The following is a 16773-nucleotide window of genomic DNA, read 5'->3' as shown; positions in this document are numbered from 1 at the left end:
ACCACCCTAGAGGGTCAGAAATACCCTAGACAACCCAAACATCTCCTTCCCGTTGTCCCGGTGGGTCAGAAAAGCCCAGCCTGAACGGTTTTACCCCAGTGTACCGCCCTAGAGGGTCAGAAATACCCTAGACAACCCAAACATCTCCTTCCCGTTGTCCCGGTGGGTCAGAAAAGCCCAGCCTGAACGGTTTTACCCCAGTGTACCGCCCTAGAGGGTCAGAAATACCCTAGACAACCCAAACATCTCCTTCCCGTTGTCCCGGTGGGTCAGAAAAGCCCAGCCTGAACGGTTTTACCCCAGTGTACCGCCCTAGAGGGTCAGAAATACAATACCCTAGACAACCCAAACATCTCCTTCCCGTTGTCCCGGTGGGTCAGAAAAGCCCAGCCTGAACGGTTTTACCCCAGTGTACCGCCCTAGAGGGTCAGAAATACCCTAGCCTTTGGAATGGAGCCCCTAGAGCTGCAACCAAACACCCGCCGCCCAAACACCGCCTAACTGCGAAACTCTCCAAAGTGCTCAGTCGGATCTTGGATACTATATAAGAAGAAGAAGAAGAAGAAGAAGAAGAAGAAGAAGAAGAAGAAGAAGAAGAAGAAGAAGAAGAAGAAGAATACAGGCTGACCATCCATCCCCTGACACAGTGTACTGCAAGACCCCAGCTCGTTTGTTTTTTTTTTCTCCCCAGGGGAAAACAACAAAGATGACTGACGGTGAGTGTCTCATACCGTATGACACATCATGTTTTAGTTTTAAATTTTTTTTCTAACACACAAAAAAAAAAGAAATCAACAGTTTTGTCATGCTCTCCTGATATGTATTTATTTTTTCATCTTATTCTTTGTGCGTGTGCGTGTGTGGGTTGCTTCTCTACAGCGGGCCGGATCCCTAAGGAGTGCCAGCCGGAGCTGAAAGAGGAGGAGGAGGAGGAGGAGGAGGAGGACAAGATCTTATTCCGTTTTAGAGGGTTAGCGTCTCCGGACACACCGAGCGCAGCCCGCGAGGCGGACCGAGTGTTTGTGGACAAGGAAGACACTTTCATGCCCACCGAGACCCGCGCCCGATTCCTAGAGCACGTGAGATACGCGGTGCTTCTGCTGCTCAGCTTTTCAGCAAACGCGGTGTGGCTGAACGAATGCGGCGCCTGTCTCCTGGGCCAACCGAGCGGCGGCGAACAACACGCCTGCCTGAAAGACGTGCCGAGCGATTATTTCGCCACGAACCACGAGGCCGTTCTCAACCACCTGTGGAACGAGAACTTTATCCACACGATTCGAAGCTACCTCTTCCTGAAGCGGATACTGTGCTCGCGGGGCAAAATCGCAGGAGCGGTGGAGGCCACGCTCGCCACGCTCATACGGTCCGGCCGCTACGCGATGACCGCGATCCGGGAATCCTACATACGTGCACACGAGGTTCCCGAGGACGACCAGGGCCTTTTGGAACAACGCTTGATCGTACACACCTGGAGGCTCAACAACAAACACCGGCAACAACCCCGTGATTCGCGCTGCACTTAGTCTACACGCTCTTTGTTTCATTGTTTCGTTTCAAGTCATTGCATTATTCTGTTTTTTTTTGTTTTTTTTCTTTTCTTGTGAGTTTTGAGTACCACAGTGTAGATGCTTTGTTTTACCCCCCGCCTGTAGCCTGCTTTGTCCAGCCAACAGTGATCTGTGATTTGTGTGTAAGACTTGCAATAAAAATCTTTGGAGTGAAAAATCAAAACAAACAAACAAACCCTTACTTGACATTATTTCCACCGTACGTGTGAGCCTCTGTGTGTGTGTGTGTGTGTGTGTGTGTGCTCGCCCGTGCGTCTGTGTGCCTGCAGCAGTTAGCAGCAGCAGCAGCAGCAGCTCACACATTCCCTTCCCTTTTTCTTTCTCTCACTCCATGTCCCTGGGCTTCTGTGTCTCTGTGTGTGTCTGTGAGTCTGTGTCTCTGTGTGTCTCAGCGGTTAGAGGCAGCAGCGGCAGCAGCAGCAGCAGCCTGGTGTGTGTGTGTGTGTGTGTGTGTGTGTGTATCTCACACATTCGCTTCCCTAGCCCACTCCCCTTCCCTTTTTCTTTCTCTCACTCCATGTCCCTGGGCTTCTGTGTCTCTGTGTGTGTCTGTGAGTCTGTGTCTCTGTGTCTCTGTGTGTCTCAGCGGTTAGAGGCAGCAGCGGCAGCAGCAGCAGCCTGGTGTGTGTGTGTGTGTGTGTATCTCACACATTCCCTTCCCTCGCCCGCTCCCCTTCCCTTTTTCTTTCTCTCACTCCATGTCCCTGGGCTTCTGTGTCTCTGTGTGTGTCTGTGAGTCTGTGTCTCTGTGTCTCTGTGTGTCTCAGCGGTTAGAGGCAGCAGCAGCGGCAGCAGCAGCAGCCTGCTGTGTGTGTGTGTGTGTGTGTGTGTGTATCTCACACATTCCCTTCCCTCGCCCGCTCCCCTTCCCTTTTTCTTTCTCTCACTCCATGTCCCTGGGCTTCTGTGTCTCTGTGTGTGTCTGTGAGTCTGTGAGCCTGTGTCTCTGTGTGTCTCAGCGGTTAGAGGCAGCAGCGGCAGCAGCAGCAGCAGCCTGGTGTGTGTGTGTGTGTGTGTGTGTGTGTGTATCTCACACATTCAATTCCCTCGCCCGCTCCCCTTCCCTTTTTCTTTCTCTCACTCCATGTCCCTGGGCTTCTGTGTCTCTGTGTGTGTCTGTGAGTCTGTGAGCCTGTGTCTCTGTGTGTCTCAGCGGTTAGAGGCAGCAGCGGCAGCAGCAGCAGCAGCCTGGTGTGTGTGTGTGTGTGTGTGTGTGTGTGTGTGTGTGTGTATCTCACACATTCGCTTCCCTCGCCCGCTCCCCTTCCCTTTTTCTTTCTCTCACTCCATGTCCCTGGGCTTCTGTGTCTCTGTGTGTGTCTGTGAGTCTGTGAGCCTGTGTCTCTGTGTGTCTCAGCGGTTAGAGGCAGCAGCGGCAGCAGCAGCAGCAGCCTGGTGTGTGTGTGTGTGTGTGTGTGTGTGTGTGTGTGTGTATCTCACACATTCAATTCCCTCGCCCACTCCCCTTCCCTTTTTCTTTCTCTCACTCCATGTCCCTGGGCTTCTGTGTCTCTGTGTGTGTCTGTGAGCCTGTGTCTCTGTGTGTCTCAGCTGTTAGAGGCAGCAGCGGCAGCAGCAGCAGCAGCCTGGTGTGTGTGTGTGTGTGTGTGTATCTCACACATTCGCTTCCCTCGCCCCCTCCCCTCCCCTTTTCTTTCTCTCACTCCATGTCCCTGCACTTCTGTGTCTCTGTGTGAGTCTGTGAGTCTGTGAGTCTGTGTCTCTGTGTCTCTGTGTGTCTCAGCAGTTAAATGCAGCAGCAGTAGCAGCAGCAGCAGCAGCAGCAGCAGCAGCCTGCTGTGTGTGTGTGTGTGTGTGTGTGTGTGTGTGTGTGTGTGTGTGTGTGTGTGTGTATCTCACACATTTGCTTCCCTCGTCTCCTTCTCTCGCTCCATGTCCCTGCGCTTCTGTGTCTCTGTGTGTGTCTGTGAGTCTGTGAGTCTGTGTCTCTGTGTCTCTCTGTGTCTGCGTGTCTCAGCGGTTAGAGCATACATGGGCATTTTACGGCCCCCATGCAGTCTCAATCTGGCCCGCGAGCCGAAGTGCGAGCCGAACTGCTATCGTGACCCGATTGCTTTTATTACGTTGATGCGCACTAATCAGCTGTTTGAAACAGTGACAACCCTGTTAGGACAGGAGCCTGCGCATCGCAGACAGAAAGTAGCCTCCTCCAGGTAGAAGACAGAGATGAACGGCTGCTCAGTCTCTTTCTCTGTCAGACACCGGAGCTCCGACGGAGGAGAGAGAGAGCAGCCGCTCTGGTGCAGCTTTTCTCCACAGCGGAGTTTCTGACCACCACGACCTGTCAGCGGTAGCCTAGACCGGGCCGGTGTTTCACAACCCTCCGTCAGCCGAATCGTAACTGCCGGCGGTTACAAAGCCTCATCACGGCACCTAATTATTATTTCCCAAACACTAAGGTTTAGCAAACTGTGATTAAAAGAGCATTTTATGAGATCGCTGGGACTGATTGTAGCCACGTGCATCTGAAGCCTCCATTCACCAATGGCTACGCTTGTAATCAAATCAGTCTTTTTTTTTTCATGTTGGTGCTGTTAGGCAGCAGCAAATGAGTATTGTGTTTCTTCATGAATAAAAGGTTATCTACATACAAATAGAACAGTCTCACTGAATCAGAACTGAAAAGGATCTGAGTGCTTAATTATAATATTCAGGTGTCTGTGAACATTATTAATTGGTGCAGTCATTTATGGTCAGTAAGTTTTGATAAAACAATCTGCCTTGAGTCCATATTTATATCATAATACAGCATGTTTCATCAGTGATCTATGATGGATATAAGTTGAAAATGAGATTACATGGATTGTGGGCAGTCAGCCTATTGTAATGCAATTGTTTCCACCAAATATATGTAGTTATATATAATTATATATAATTCAGCAATAAATATTTGATGTTTCAATTTGATTTCGAATCGTGTGGCCCTTCACTCACTTTATCGGAGTCAGTGTGGCCCTCTGGAAAAAATAATTGCCAACCCCCGGGTTAGAGGCAGCAGCAGCAGCGGCAGCAGCCTGCTGTGTGTGTGTGTGTGTATCTCACACATTCGCTTCCCTCGCCCCCTCCCCTTCCCTTTCTCTTTCTCTCACTCCATGTCCCTGCGCTTCTGTGTCTCTGTGTGTGTCTGTGAGTCTGTGTCTCTGTGTCTCTGTGTGTCTCAGCGGTTAGAGGCAGCAGCGGCAGCAGCCTGCTGTGTGTGTGTGTGTGTGTGTGTGTGTGTGTGTGTGAATCTCACACATTCGCTTCCCTCGCCCCCTCCCCTTCTCTTTTTCTTTCTCTCACTCCATGTCCCTGGGCTTCTGTGCCTCTGTGTGTGTCTGTGAGTCTGTGTCTCTGTGTCTCTGTGCCTCTCTGCCTCTGTCTCTGCCTCTGCCTCTGCCTCTGCCTCTGCCTCTGGCTCTGGCTCTGTCTCTGCCTCTGCCTCTGCCTCTGCCTCTGCCTCTGCCTCTGTCTCTGCCTCTGCCTCTGCCTCTGCCTCTGCCTCTGCCTCTGCCTCTGTCTCTGCCTCTGCCTCTGTCTCTGCCTCTGGCTCAGAGTCTGTCTGCCATCACTCATGTGGCTGTGGAGGTGGTGATCTGGTCTAAGGTGTTTCACTCCTTGTTAGTGGCTTGCTGACAGGTGTATAAACAGTTGATGACAGAGTGTGAACAAAAAAACGGATCCACCAAGAAAAACAAATAGACACAACACATTTTAGGAAAAGGTCTTTATTTCTCTTCCGACACATTCCCCTTGGCCTACAGAAACCATACGGTCCCAACAGATACACAATTAGCCCGCATTTAGCCTAGATAGAGAGAGAGAGAGAGAGAGAGAGAGAGAGTTAGCAGCAGCAGCAGCAGCAGCGGCCTGATGTGTGTGTAACCCCCTCCGCCTCCCCTTCTCTTTCTCTCACTCCATGTCCCTGCGCTTCTGTGAGTCTGCGTGTCTGTGTCTCTGTGTGTGTCTGTGAGTCTGTGTCTCTGTGTGTGTATCTCACACATTCCCTTCCCTCGCCCCCTCCCCTTCTCTTTCTCTCACTGCACGTCCCTGCGCTTCTGTGAGTCTGCGTGTCTGTGTGTCTCAGCGGTTAGAGGCAGCTGTCTCTGGCTCTGTCTCTGCCTCTGCCTCTGCCTCTGTCTCTGCCTCTGCCTCTGCCTCTGCCTCTTGCTCTGCCTCTGCCTCTGTCTCTGTCTCTGTCTCTGCCTCTGCCTCTGCCTCTGTCTCTGTCTCTGCCTCTGCCTCTGCCTCTGCCTCTTGCTCTGCCTCTGCCTCTGTCTCTGCCTCTGCCTCTGCCTCTGTCTCAGTCTCTGTCTCTGTCTCCGTCTCTGCCTCTGCCTCTGCCTCTTGCTCTGCCTCTGCCTCTGTCTCTGCCTCTGCCTCTGCCTCTGTCTCTGTCTCTGCCTCTGAGAGAGTTAGCAGCAGCAGCAGCAGCGGCCTGATGTGTGTGTATCCCCCTCCCCCTCCCCTTCTCTTTCTCTCACTGCATGTCCCTGCGCTCCTGTGAGTCTGCGTGTCTGTGTCTCTGTGTGTGTCTGTGAGTCTGTCTCTGTCTCTGCCTCTGCCTCGGTCTCTGGCTCTGTCTCTGAGAGAGTTAGCAGCAGCAGCAGCAGCAGCTCTCACTCCATGTCCCTGCGCTCCTGTGAGTCTGTGTGTCTGTGTCTCTGTGAGTCCCAGCGGTTAGAGGCAGCGGGAGCGGCCTGCTGTGTGTGTATCTCACACATTCCCTTCCCTCCCCCCCCTTCCCCTTCTCTTTCTCTCACTGCACGTCCCTGCGCTTCTGTGTGTCTGTCTCTGAGAGAGTTAGCAGCAGCAGCAGCAGCAGCTCTCACTCCATGTCCCTGCGCTCCTGTGAGTCTGTGTGTCTGTGTCTCTGTGTGTCTCAGCAGCGGTTGTCTCTGCCTCTGCCTCTGTCTCTGCCTCTGCCTCTGCCTCTGCCTCTGTCTCTGCCTCTGCCTCTGGCTCTGGCTCTGGCTCAGAGTCTGTCTGCCGTCACTCATGTGGCTGTGGAGGTGGTGATCCGGTCTAAGGTGCTGACAGGTGTATAAACAGTTGATGACAGAGTGTGAACAAAAAAAAGGATGCACCAAGAAAAACAAATAGACACAACACATTTTAGGAAAAGGTCTCTATTTCTCTTCCGACACATTCCCCTTGGCCTACAGAAACCATACGGTCCCAACATATACACAATTAGCCCGCATTTAGCCAAGATCGATATGGAAAACACCCATGTCTACTGTACACACACACACACACACACACACACACACACACACACTGGTATACCTTCTACTGTGACTGTAACTAGCCAATGTGCAACTAATGTATTGTGTCATGTAAAGCAGCAGCAGCAGCAGCAGCAGCAGCAGCTCTCACTGCATGTCCCTGCGCTTTTGTGAGTCTGTGTGTCTGTGAGTCCCAGCGGTTAGAGGCAGGCAGCGGGAGCGGCCTGCTGTGTGTGTATCTCACACATTCCCTTCCCTCGCCCCCCTCCCCTTCTCTTTCTCTCACTGCACGTCCCTGCGCTTCTGTGGGTCTGTGTGTCTGTGTCTCTGTGTGTCTCAGCAGCGGTTGTCTCTGCCTCTGTCTCTGGCTCTGTCTCTGTCTCTGTCTCTGGCTCAGAGTCTGTCTGCCGTCACTCATGTGGCTGTGGAGGTGGTGATCCGGTCTAAGGTGTTGCACTCCTTGTTAGTGGCTTGCTGACAGGCGTAAAAACAGTTGATGACAGAGTGTGAACAAAAAAAAAGGATGCACCAAGAAAAACAAATTGACACATAAACACATTTTAGGAAAAGGTCTTTATTTCTCTTCCGACACATTCCCCTTGGCCTACAGAAACCATACGGTCCCAACATATACACAATTAGCCCGCATTTAACCCAGATCGATATGGAAAACACCCATGTCTACTGTACACACACACACACACACACACACACACACACACTGGTATACCTTCTACTGTGACTATAACTAGCCAATGTGCAACTAATGTATTGTGTCATGTAAAGCAGCAGCAGCAGCAGCAGCAGCTCTCACTGCATGTCCCTGCGCTTCTGTGAGTCTGTGTGTCTGTGTCTCTGTGTGTCCCAGCGGTTAGAGGCAGGCAGCGGGAGCGGCCTGCTGCGTGTGTATCTCACACATTCCCTTCCCTCGCCCCCCTTCCCCTTCTCTTTCTCTCACTGCACGTCCCTGCGCTTCTGTGGGTCTGCGTGTCTGTGTCTCTGTGTGTCTCAGCAGCGGTTGTCTCTGCCTCTGCCTCTGCCTCTGCCTCTGCCTCTGCCTCTGCCTCTGCCTCTGCCTCTGGCTCAGAGTCTGTCTGCCGTCACTCATGTGGCTGTGGAGGTGGTGATCCGGTCTAAGGTGCTGACAGGTGTATAAACAGTTGATGACAGAGTGTGAACAAAAAAAAAGAATGCACCAAGAAAAACAAATAGACACAACACATTTTAGGAAAAGGTCCCTTGGCCTACAGAAACCATACGCTCCCAACATATACACAATTAGCCCGCATTTAGCCTAGATCGATATGGAAAACACCCATGTCTACTGTACACACACACACACACACACACACACACACACCCTCTGACCTCGGGGAATTCCGGAGGCTTGTAGCCCTGCAGGCTGGGAACGCTGGGAGCAAACTGCTGGACCGGTGAGAGGAGGTGGATCCGAGCACGTGTGTATGACAGAGACAGAGAGAGAGAGAGAGAGAGAGAGAGAGAGAGAGAGTTAGCAGCAGCAGCAGCGGCCTGATGTGTGTGTATCCCCCTCCCCCTCCCCTTCTCTTTCTCTCACTCTATGTCCCTGCGCTTCTGTGAGTCTGCGTGTCTGTGTCTCTGTGTGTCTCAGCGGTTAGAGGCGGCGGCAGCAGCTACAGCGGCTGATGTGTGTGTATCTCACACATTCCCTTCCCTCGCCCTCTCCCCTTCTCTTTCTCTCACTGCACGTCCCTGCGCTTCTGTGAGTCTGCGTGTCTGTGTGTCTCAGCGGTTAGAGGCAGCTGTCTCTGCCTCTGCCTCTGCCTCTGCCTCTGCCTCCGTCTCCTTCTCTGCCTCTGTCTCTGCCTCTGAGAGAGTTAGCAGCAGCAGCAGCAGCGGCCTGCTGTGTGTGTACCCCCCTCCCCCTTCCCTTCTCTTTCTCTCACTCCATGTCCCTGCGCTTCTGTGTCCCTGTGTGTGTCTGTCAGTCTGTGTCTCTGTGTGTCTCAGCAGTTAGCAGCAGCAGCAGCGGCGGCGGCAGGAGCAGCAGCAGCAGCGGCGGCGGCGGCGGCGGCGGCGGCGGCAGCAGCAGCAGCAGCAGCAGCAGCAGCTCTCACTCCATGTCCCTGCGCTTCTGTGGGTCTGCGTGTCTGTGTCTCTGTGTGTCTCAGCAGCGGTTGTCTCTGCCTCTGCCTCTGTCTCTGCCTCTGCCTCTGCCTCTGTGTGTGAGTGTGAACAAAAAAAAAGGATGCACCAAGAAAAACAAATAGACACAACACATTTTAGGAAAAGGTCTTTATTTCTCTTCCGACACATTCCCCTTGGCCTACAGAAACCATACGCTCCCAACATATACACAATTAGCCCGCATTTAGCACACACACACACACACACCCTCTCTGACCTCGGGGAATTCCGGAGGTTTGTAGTCCTGCAGGCTGGGAACGCTGGGAGCAAACTGCTGGACCGGTGAGAGGAGGTGGATCCGAGCACGTGTGTGTGTGAGAGGGAGAGAGAGAGAGAGAGAGAGAGAGAGAGAGAGAGAGAGAGAGAGAGTTAGCAGCAGCAGCAGCAGCAGCAGGCTGTATCCCCCACCCCCCTCCCCTTCTCTTTCTCTTTCTCTCACTCCATGTCCCTGCGCTTCTGTGAGTCTGCGTGTCTGTGTCTCTGTGTGTCTCAGCAGTTAGAGGCGGCGGCAGCAGCAGCAGCGGCTGATGTGTGTGTATCTCACACATTCCATTCCCTCGCCCCCTCCCCTTCTCTTTCTCTCACTCCATGTCCCTGCGCTTCTGTGTCCCTGTGTGTGTCTGTCAGTCTGCGTGTCTGTGTGTCTCAGCGGTCAGCTCTCTGCCTCCGTCTCTGTCTCTGTCTCTGCCTCCGTCTCCTTCTCTGTCTCTGTCTCTGCCTCTGAGAGAGTCAGCAGCAGCAGCAGCGGCGTGCTGTGTGTGTATCCCCCTCCCCCTTCCCTTCTCTTTCTCTCACTCCATGTCCCTGCGCTTCTGTGTCCCTGTGTGTGTCTGTGAGTCTGCGTGTCTGTGTGTCTCAGCGGTTAGAGGCAGCTGCCTCTGCCTCGGCCTCTGTCTCTGTCTCTGCCTCCGCCTCCGTCTCTGTCTCCGTCTCCTTCTCTGCCTCTGCCTCTGCCTCTGCCTCTGAGAGAGTTAGCAGCAGCAGCAGCAGCAGCAGCAGCAGCAGCGGCGTGCTGTGTGTGTATCCCCCTTCCCTTCTCTTTCTCTCACTCCATGTCCCTGCGCTTCTGTGTCCCTGTGTGTGTCTGTCAGTCTGTGTCTCTGTGTGTCGCAGCAGCGGCGGCGGCGGCGGCGGCGGCGGCGGCGGCGGCAGCAGCAGCTCTCACTGCACGTCCCTGCGCTTCTGTGGGTCTGCGTGTCTGTGTCTCTGTGTGTCTCGGCAGCGGTTGTCTCTGCCTCTGCCTCTGCCTCTGCCTCTGTCTCTGGCTCTGAGTCTGTCTGCCGTCACTCGTGTGGCTGTGGAGGTGGTGATCCGGTCTAAGGTGTTGCACTCCTTGTTAGTGGCTTGCCGACAGGCGTATAAACAGTTGATGACAGAGTGTGAACAAAAAAAAAGGATCCACCGAGAAAAACAAATAGACACAACACATTTTAGGTAAAGGTCTTTATTTCTCTTCAGACACATTCCCCTTGGCCTACAGAAACCATACGGTCCCAACATGTACACAATTAGCCTGCATTTAGCCTCACACACACACACACACACACACACACACACACACACACACACACCCTCTCTGACTTCGGGGAATTCCGGAGGCGGATCCGAGCACGTGTGTATGACAGAAAGAGAGAGAGAGAGAGAGAGAGAGAGAGAGAGAGAGAGAGAGAGAGAGAGAGAGAGAGAGAGAGAGAGAGCAGCAGCAGCAGCGGCCTGATGTGTGTGTATCCCCCTCCCCCTCCCCTTCTCTTTCTCTCACTCCATGTCCCTGCGCTTCTGTGAGTCTGCGTGTCTGTGTCTCTGTGTGTCTCAGCAGTTAGAGGCGGCGGCAGCAGCAGCAGCGGCTGATGTGTGTGTATCTCACACATTCCATTCCCTCGCCCCCTCCCCTTCTCTTTCTCTCACTGCACGTCCCTGCGCTTCTGTGTGTCTCAGCGTTTAGAGGCAGCTGTCTCTGCCTCTGTCTCTGCCTCTGCCTCTGTCTCTGCCTCTGAGAGAGTCAACAGCAGCAGCAGCGGCGTGCTGTGTGTGTATCCCCCTCCCCCTTCCCTTCTCTTTCTCTCACTCCATGTCCCTGCGCTTCTGTGTCCCTGCGCTTCTGTGTCCCTGTGTGTGTCTGTGAGTCTGCGTGTCTGTGTGTCTCAGCGTTTAGAGGCAGCTGTCTCTGCCTCTGTCTCTGCCTCTGCCTCTGTCTCTGCCTCTGAGAGAGTCAACAGCAGCAGCAGCGGCGTGCTGTGTGTGTATCCCCCTCCCCCTTCCCTTCTCTTTCTCTCACTCCATGTCCCTGCGCTTCTGTGTCCCTGTGTGTGTCTGTCAGTCTGCGTGTCTGTGTGTCTCAGCGGTTAGAGGCAGCTGTCTCTGCCTCTGTCTCTGTCTCTTCCTCTGCCTCTGAGAGAGTCAACAGCAGCAGCGGCGGCGTGCTGTGTGTGTATCCCCCTCCCCCTTCCCTTCTCTTTCTCTCACTCCATGTCCCTGCGCTTCTGTGTCCCTGTGTGTGTCTGTCAGTCTGTGTCTCTGTGTGTCTCAGCAGTTGGCAGCAGCAGCGGCGGCGGCGGCGGCGGCGGCGGCAGCGGCGGCGGCAGCGGCAGCAGCAGCTCTCACTGCACGTCCCTGCGCTTCTGTGAGTCTGTCTGTCTGTGTCTCTGTGAGTCCCAGTGGTTAGAGGCAGGCAGCGGGAGCGGCCTGCTGTGTGTGTATCTCACACATTCCCTTCCCTCGCACCCTCCCCTTCTCTTTCTCTCGCTCCACGTCCCTGCGCTTCTGTGGGTCTGCGTGTCTGTGTCTCTGTGTGTCTCGGCAGCGGTTGTCTCTGCCTCTGCCTCTGCCTCTGCCTCTGCCTCTGTCTCTGGCTCTGAGTCTGTCTGCCGTCACTCATGTGGCTGTGGAGGTGGTGATCCGGTCTAAGGTGTTTCACTCCTTGTTAGTGGCTTGCCGACAGGTGTATAAACAGTTGATGACAGAGTGTGAACAAAAAAAAAGGATCCACCAAGAAAAACAAATAGACACAACACATTTTAGGTAAAGGTCTTTATTTCTCTTCAGACACATTCCCCTTGGCCTACAGAAACCATACGGTCCCAACATGTACACAATTAGCCTGCATTTAGCCTCACACACACACACACACACACACACCCTCTCTGACCTCGGGGAATTCCGGAGGCTTGTAGCCCTGCAGGCTGGGAACGCTGGGAGCAAACTGCTGGACCGGTGAGAGGAGGTGGATCCGAGCACGTGTGTATGACAGAGACAGAGAGAGAGAGAGAGAGAGAGAGAGAGAGAGAGAGAGAGAGAGAGAGAGAGAGAGAGAGAGAGAGAGAGAGAGAGAGAGAGCGTACCGGAGGGGCTGGGGAGCACAACACGGGGATGCAGCAGGTGCCGGCAGGGTTCATACTGAAACAAAGGAGAAGAAGAAGAAGAAGAAAAAAAATATAAGTCACAAAGTGTTTTTCATTGTTATGGTTTTATCATCATCATCATCATTATCATCATCTTCAGGTTTCTATCTAAACAGAGGCTCGACTCGACATGTGTCCATCGACTCAACTGTTGCGCCGTACCAAGCTACATTCTGGCAGCGTTCAGTGCTGTACAACCGAGCAAAGAAACAAAACAAAACAAAACAAAAAAAAATAATTATTTTCCCTCCTATCCTCCTATTCACCTATTCATGTGTTTGATCTTTGGAGAGGTGATGTGTTGCAGCAGCAGCAGCAGCAGCAGCAGCAGCAGCGGCAGCGGCAGCGGCAGCTATGGACGAGGGTCGCACCGCTTTCCGGTATTTGAAAGAACTGTTTGCATTACCCGAGGATGAATACGATGCCGAGCAACCAGAGGACGTGTCCGAGGAGGAGGATCAGGTGGAATGTAACCCAGAGAGCGACGTGTCAACATTATCGGAAGGAGAGCAGGACCCGGTGGGACCGGAAGAGGAGGTCAGAGAAGAAGAAGAAGAAGAAGAAGAAGAAGAAGAAGAAGAAGAAGAGGAAGAAGACGGATTGTCACCGGGACAAGGCCCGGGAGAAGACGGGAGAGATGGAGAAATGGAAATAGGGGGGACAGACGATGGACAAGTGGCAGGAGACGGAGGAGAAGAAGCGGATGGAAGACAACAAGTGGGTGGAAGAGAAGAAGCGGGTGAAGGAGGAGGAGGAGGAGGGGGAGGAGGAGGAGGAGGAGGAGGAGGAGGAGGAGGACCAGGACCAGGACCAGGACCAGGACCGAGACCAAGACCAAGACAAGGAGACCGACAAGGCGGTCTAGTGGAACGAGAGAATTTTGTGTCAAAACACGGTCAAATTCAATGGTCGTGCGTACCGTACAGAGACAGAGAACGACAGGCGGGCGCTGCTGTGGCTGTGGCTGCGGCTGCGGCGGCGGCGACGGAGAGTAACACCGAGACCGGACCCTCGGGTCCAACCGAATACGCGCGCGCGCACGCCCGCGACCCGGCCTCCGCGTTCGCCCTGTTCCTGACGCCCGACATAGAGAACATCATCTTGGACACCACGAACCGGGAGGGCGTCCGCAGGTACGGACGAGAGCGCTGGAAACCCATGGACCCGGTGGACCTGCGAGCTTTCGTGGGCCTGCTGATCTTGGCCGGGGTGTACAGGTCCCGAGGCGAGGCCACGGCCAGCCTGTGGGACGCGGAGAGCGGCAGGGCCCTGTTCCGCGCCACCATGTCGCTCAAAACCTTTCACCGCTACGCCAGACTGGTGCGGTTCGACGACCGCGAGACCAGGGCCGCGCGAAAGGCCACGGACAAACTGGCGGCCGTGAGGGAGGTGTGGGACGCGTGGGCCGAGCGACTGCCGCTCCTGTACGTGCCCGGGCCCGAGATCACGGTCGACGAGCAGCTGGTCTCGTTCAGGGGCCGCTGTCCCTTCCGCCAGTACATGCCCAACAAGCCGGCCAAATACGGCATCAAGTCCTGGGTGGCGTGCGACGCCAAAAGCAGCTACGCTTGGAAGATGCAGGTCTACACCGGGAAACCTGGGAGAGGAGAGGGAGAGGGAGGGGTAGGGGTAGGGGTAGGGGTAGGGGTAGGAGCAGCAGGGGGAGAGGAACGAGGAGGAGGAGGAGGAGGAGGAGGAGGAGGAGGAGGAGGAGGAGGAGGAGGAGGAGGAGGAATGGGGGGAGGAGGAGGAGGAGTAGTAGAAGAACAAGAAGAAAGAGGAAGAGGAAGAGGCGCAGGCCCAGGCAGGGGCAGGGGCAGGGGCAGGGGCAGGGTCACGGGCCCGGGCCCAGAAAAGAACCAGGGGATGCGGGTGGTGCTCCAACTCACCGAGGGACTGAGGGATCGCAACGTGACCTGCGACAATTTCTTCACCTCTTACGAACTGGGACAGCGGCTGCTGAGCAGGAACCTGACCATGGTCGGCACGGTGCGAAGGAACAAACCCGAGCTGCCGCCCGCGCTGGTCCTGCCCTCGAGGCCGCCGCGCGGCGTGTTTTCGTCCCGGTTCGCCTTCACGCCCACCACCGCGCTGGTGTCCTACGTGTCCAAGAGAAACAAGAACGTCGTTCTCATGAGCACCAAACACACCGCGGACGAGGTCTGCGAAACCCGCCGCGACAGGAAGCCGACCATCGTGCTGGACTACAACAGCAACAAGGGAGGCGTGGATAACCTGGACAAGGTGGTGGGCACCTACAGCTGCAGGAGGATGACGGCCCGCTGGCCCCTGGTCGTCTTCTACAACATGATCGACGTCTCCGCCTACAACGCCTTCGTGATCTGGCGAGAGACCCACCCCGAGTGGCTGACCGGGAAGCTCAACAAGAGGAGAGTGTTCCTCGAGCGGCTGGGAAAGGCGCTCGTCACCCCGTCGATCGAAAGGAGGACGCGCGTGCCGCGCACACAAGCCTCGGCCGCTCTCGTCAGAGAGGTTCGCGCCGCAGCGGTCCAAGCTCGCGATCTGCGCGCAGCCCGCGCGGCTGCTGGTCAGGGGGAACGAGAGGGGCACCGGGAGGAGGAGGAGGAGGAGGAGGAGGAAGGGAGGGAGGAGGAGGAAGGGAGGGAGGAGGAGGAGGAGGAGGACGAGGAGCGGCGGCAGGAGGCGGCGGCGGCGGCGGCGGCGGCGGCGGCGGCGGCGCGTACTCAAACCGCCGCGACCGCGGCGAGTAAGAGGAAGAGGTGTCAAGTTTGCCCTACGAAAAAAGACAGCAAAACCCACACAAAGTGCTGTGGCTGTAGGAAATACGTGTGCAAAAGCTGCTCGCTTCCCTTCTGCCCGGCGTGCGCTGCCCAGGCTGACCTATGCGCTGAAGCGGACTGACTGACTGCCTGACTGCCTGGCTGAGTGCCTGCCTGCCTGCCTGCCTGCCTGCCTGCCTGCCTGCCTGCCTGCCTGCCTGCCTGCCTGACTGACTGACTGACTGACTGACTGACTGACTAACTGACTGACCCTCAGGGCTACAGCTGATGATTCTGATGGCAATAGTGATGATAAGTGATGTGTTACCATGTAGGAATAAACCAAGAATGAAATAAAAAATAAAATAAAAAACATTGATTTGAAAAGAGAAACCAAAGTATTTGTGTTTTTTGTGTCATCTCTATCTTTCACCGCTCTCTGTCCTCGATGGGAAAACCACCAGACACAGACAACACACACACACACACACACACACACACACACACACACACACACACACACACACACACACACACAGTCCTCTCCAGTAGTAAGTGGAACGTATGACCCAGCCGGGAGAAAGTGGACACTCTGACCCTAGAGACGTGCATGTGTCTTCTGTCTTACACACACAGAGAGAGAGAGAGAGAGAGAGAGAGAGAGAGAGAGAGAGAGAGAGATACGGTCACACACACAGACACGCTGTCCCCTGCAGTAAGTGGAACCTATGACCCGGGGGGAGGACACGGTGGACACTCTGACCCTAGAGACGTGCAGGTGTCCTCTATCTTACAGACACAGACACGCTGTCCCCTGCAGTAAGTGGAACCTATGACCCGAGGGGAGGACACGGTGGACACTCTGACCCTAGAGACGTGCAGGTGTCTTCTGTCTCACACAGAGAGAGAAAGACACACAGACAGAGAGAGAGAGAGAGAGAGAGAGAGAGAGAGAGAGAGAGAGAGAGAGTGAGAGAGAGAGAGAGAGAGAGAGAGAGAGAGAGAGATACGGTCACACACACACGCTGTCCCCTGCAGTAAGTGGAACCTATGACCCGGGGGGAGGACACGGTGGTCACTCTGACCCTAGAGACGTGCAGGTGTCCTCTATCTTACACACACAGACACAACACACACACACACACAGTCCCCACATTTGACCCGGACAGGAGAAATGGGACACTCTGACCCGAGAGGACACGCGTGTGTTTCCTGACTTTTCCATTCATACACAAAGTCCTGTGCCCTGGCTGGGTAAAGGAGACCCAGAGAGAATAGGAGAGACTGATGATGATGATGATGATGATGATGATGATGATGATGATGATGATGATGATAATAATGATAATAATGATAATAATAATAATAATAATAATAATAATAATATCTTCCTTTGCCCTTGGTGGGTAACAATGTTGCACCTCTCTCTCTCTCTCTCTCTCTCTCTCTCTCTCTCTCTCTCTCTCTCTCTCTCTCTCTCTCTCTCTCTCTCTCTCTCTCTCTCTCTCTCTCTCTCTCTCACACACACACACACACACACACACACACACACACACACACACACACACACACACGGGCCTGTGCCATAGCTGGGTAATTCTGACCTAGAGGGAAGACAGTTTGACCCTAAAGATCAGGGGTTGTATGTCCCAATGTTAGGTCAACAGGAGGG

The 16773-nt window shown here is 54.5% G+C and overlaps 1 protein-coding gene across 1 annotated transcript; it reads left to right on the top strand.

The window, feature by feature from the left end:
* The first annotated feature begins 706 nt into the window (after positions 1–706).
* Positions 707–15243, top strand: LOC146975312 (uncharacterized). The gene is made up of 8 exons (XM_085794599.1): positions 707–716; positions 880–1460; positions 10185–10283; positions 11763–11925; positions 12668–12897; positions 13237–13958; positions 14196–14859; positions 15025–15243. The coding sequence occupies exons 1-8, from the start codon at positions 707–709 to the stop codon at positions 15241–15243; spliced, it is 2688 nt and encodes an 895-aa protein (XP_085650725.1).
* Positions 15244–16773: the final 1530 nt, after the last annotated feature.

Source organism: Trachurus japonicus, chromosome 13, assembly GCF_045865225.1.
Source record: "Trachurus japonicus isolate A0001 chromosome 13, Traja_1.0".
Taxonomy (NCBI): Eukaryota; Metazoa; Chordata; class Actinopteri; order Carangiformes; family Carangidae; genus Trachurus; species Trachurus japonicus.
The sequence above is the reverse complement of the archived record's forward strand: the minus strand, read 5'-3'. Positions and strand labels throughout refer to the sequence as shown.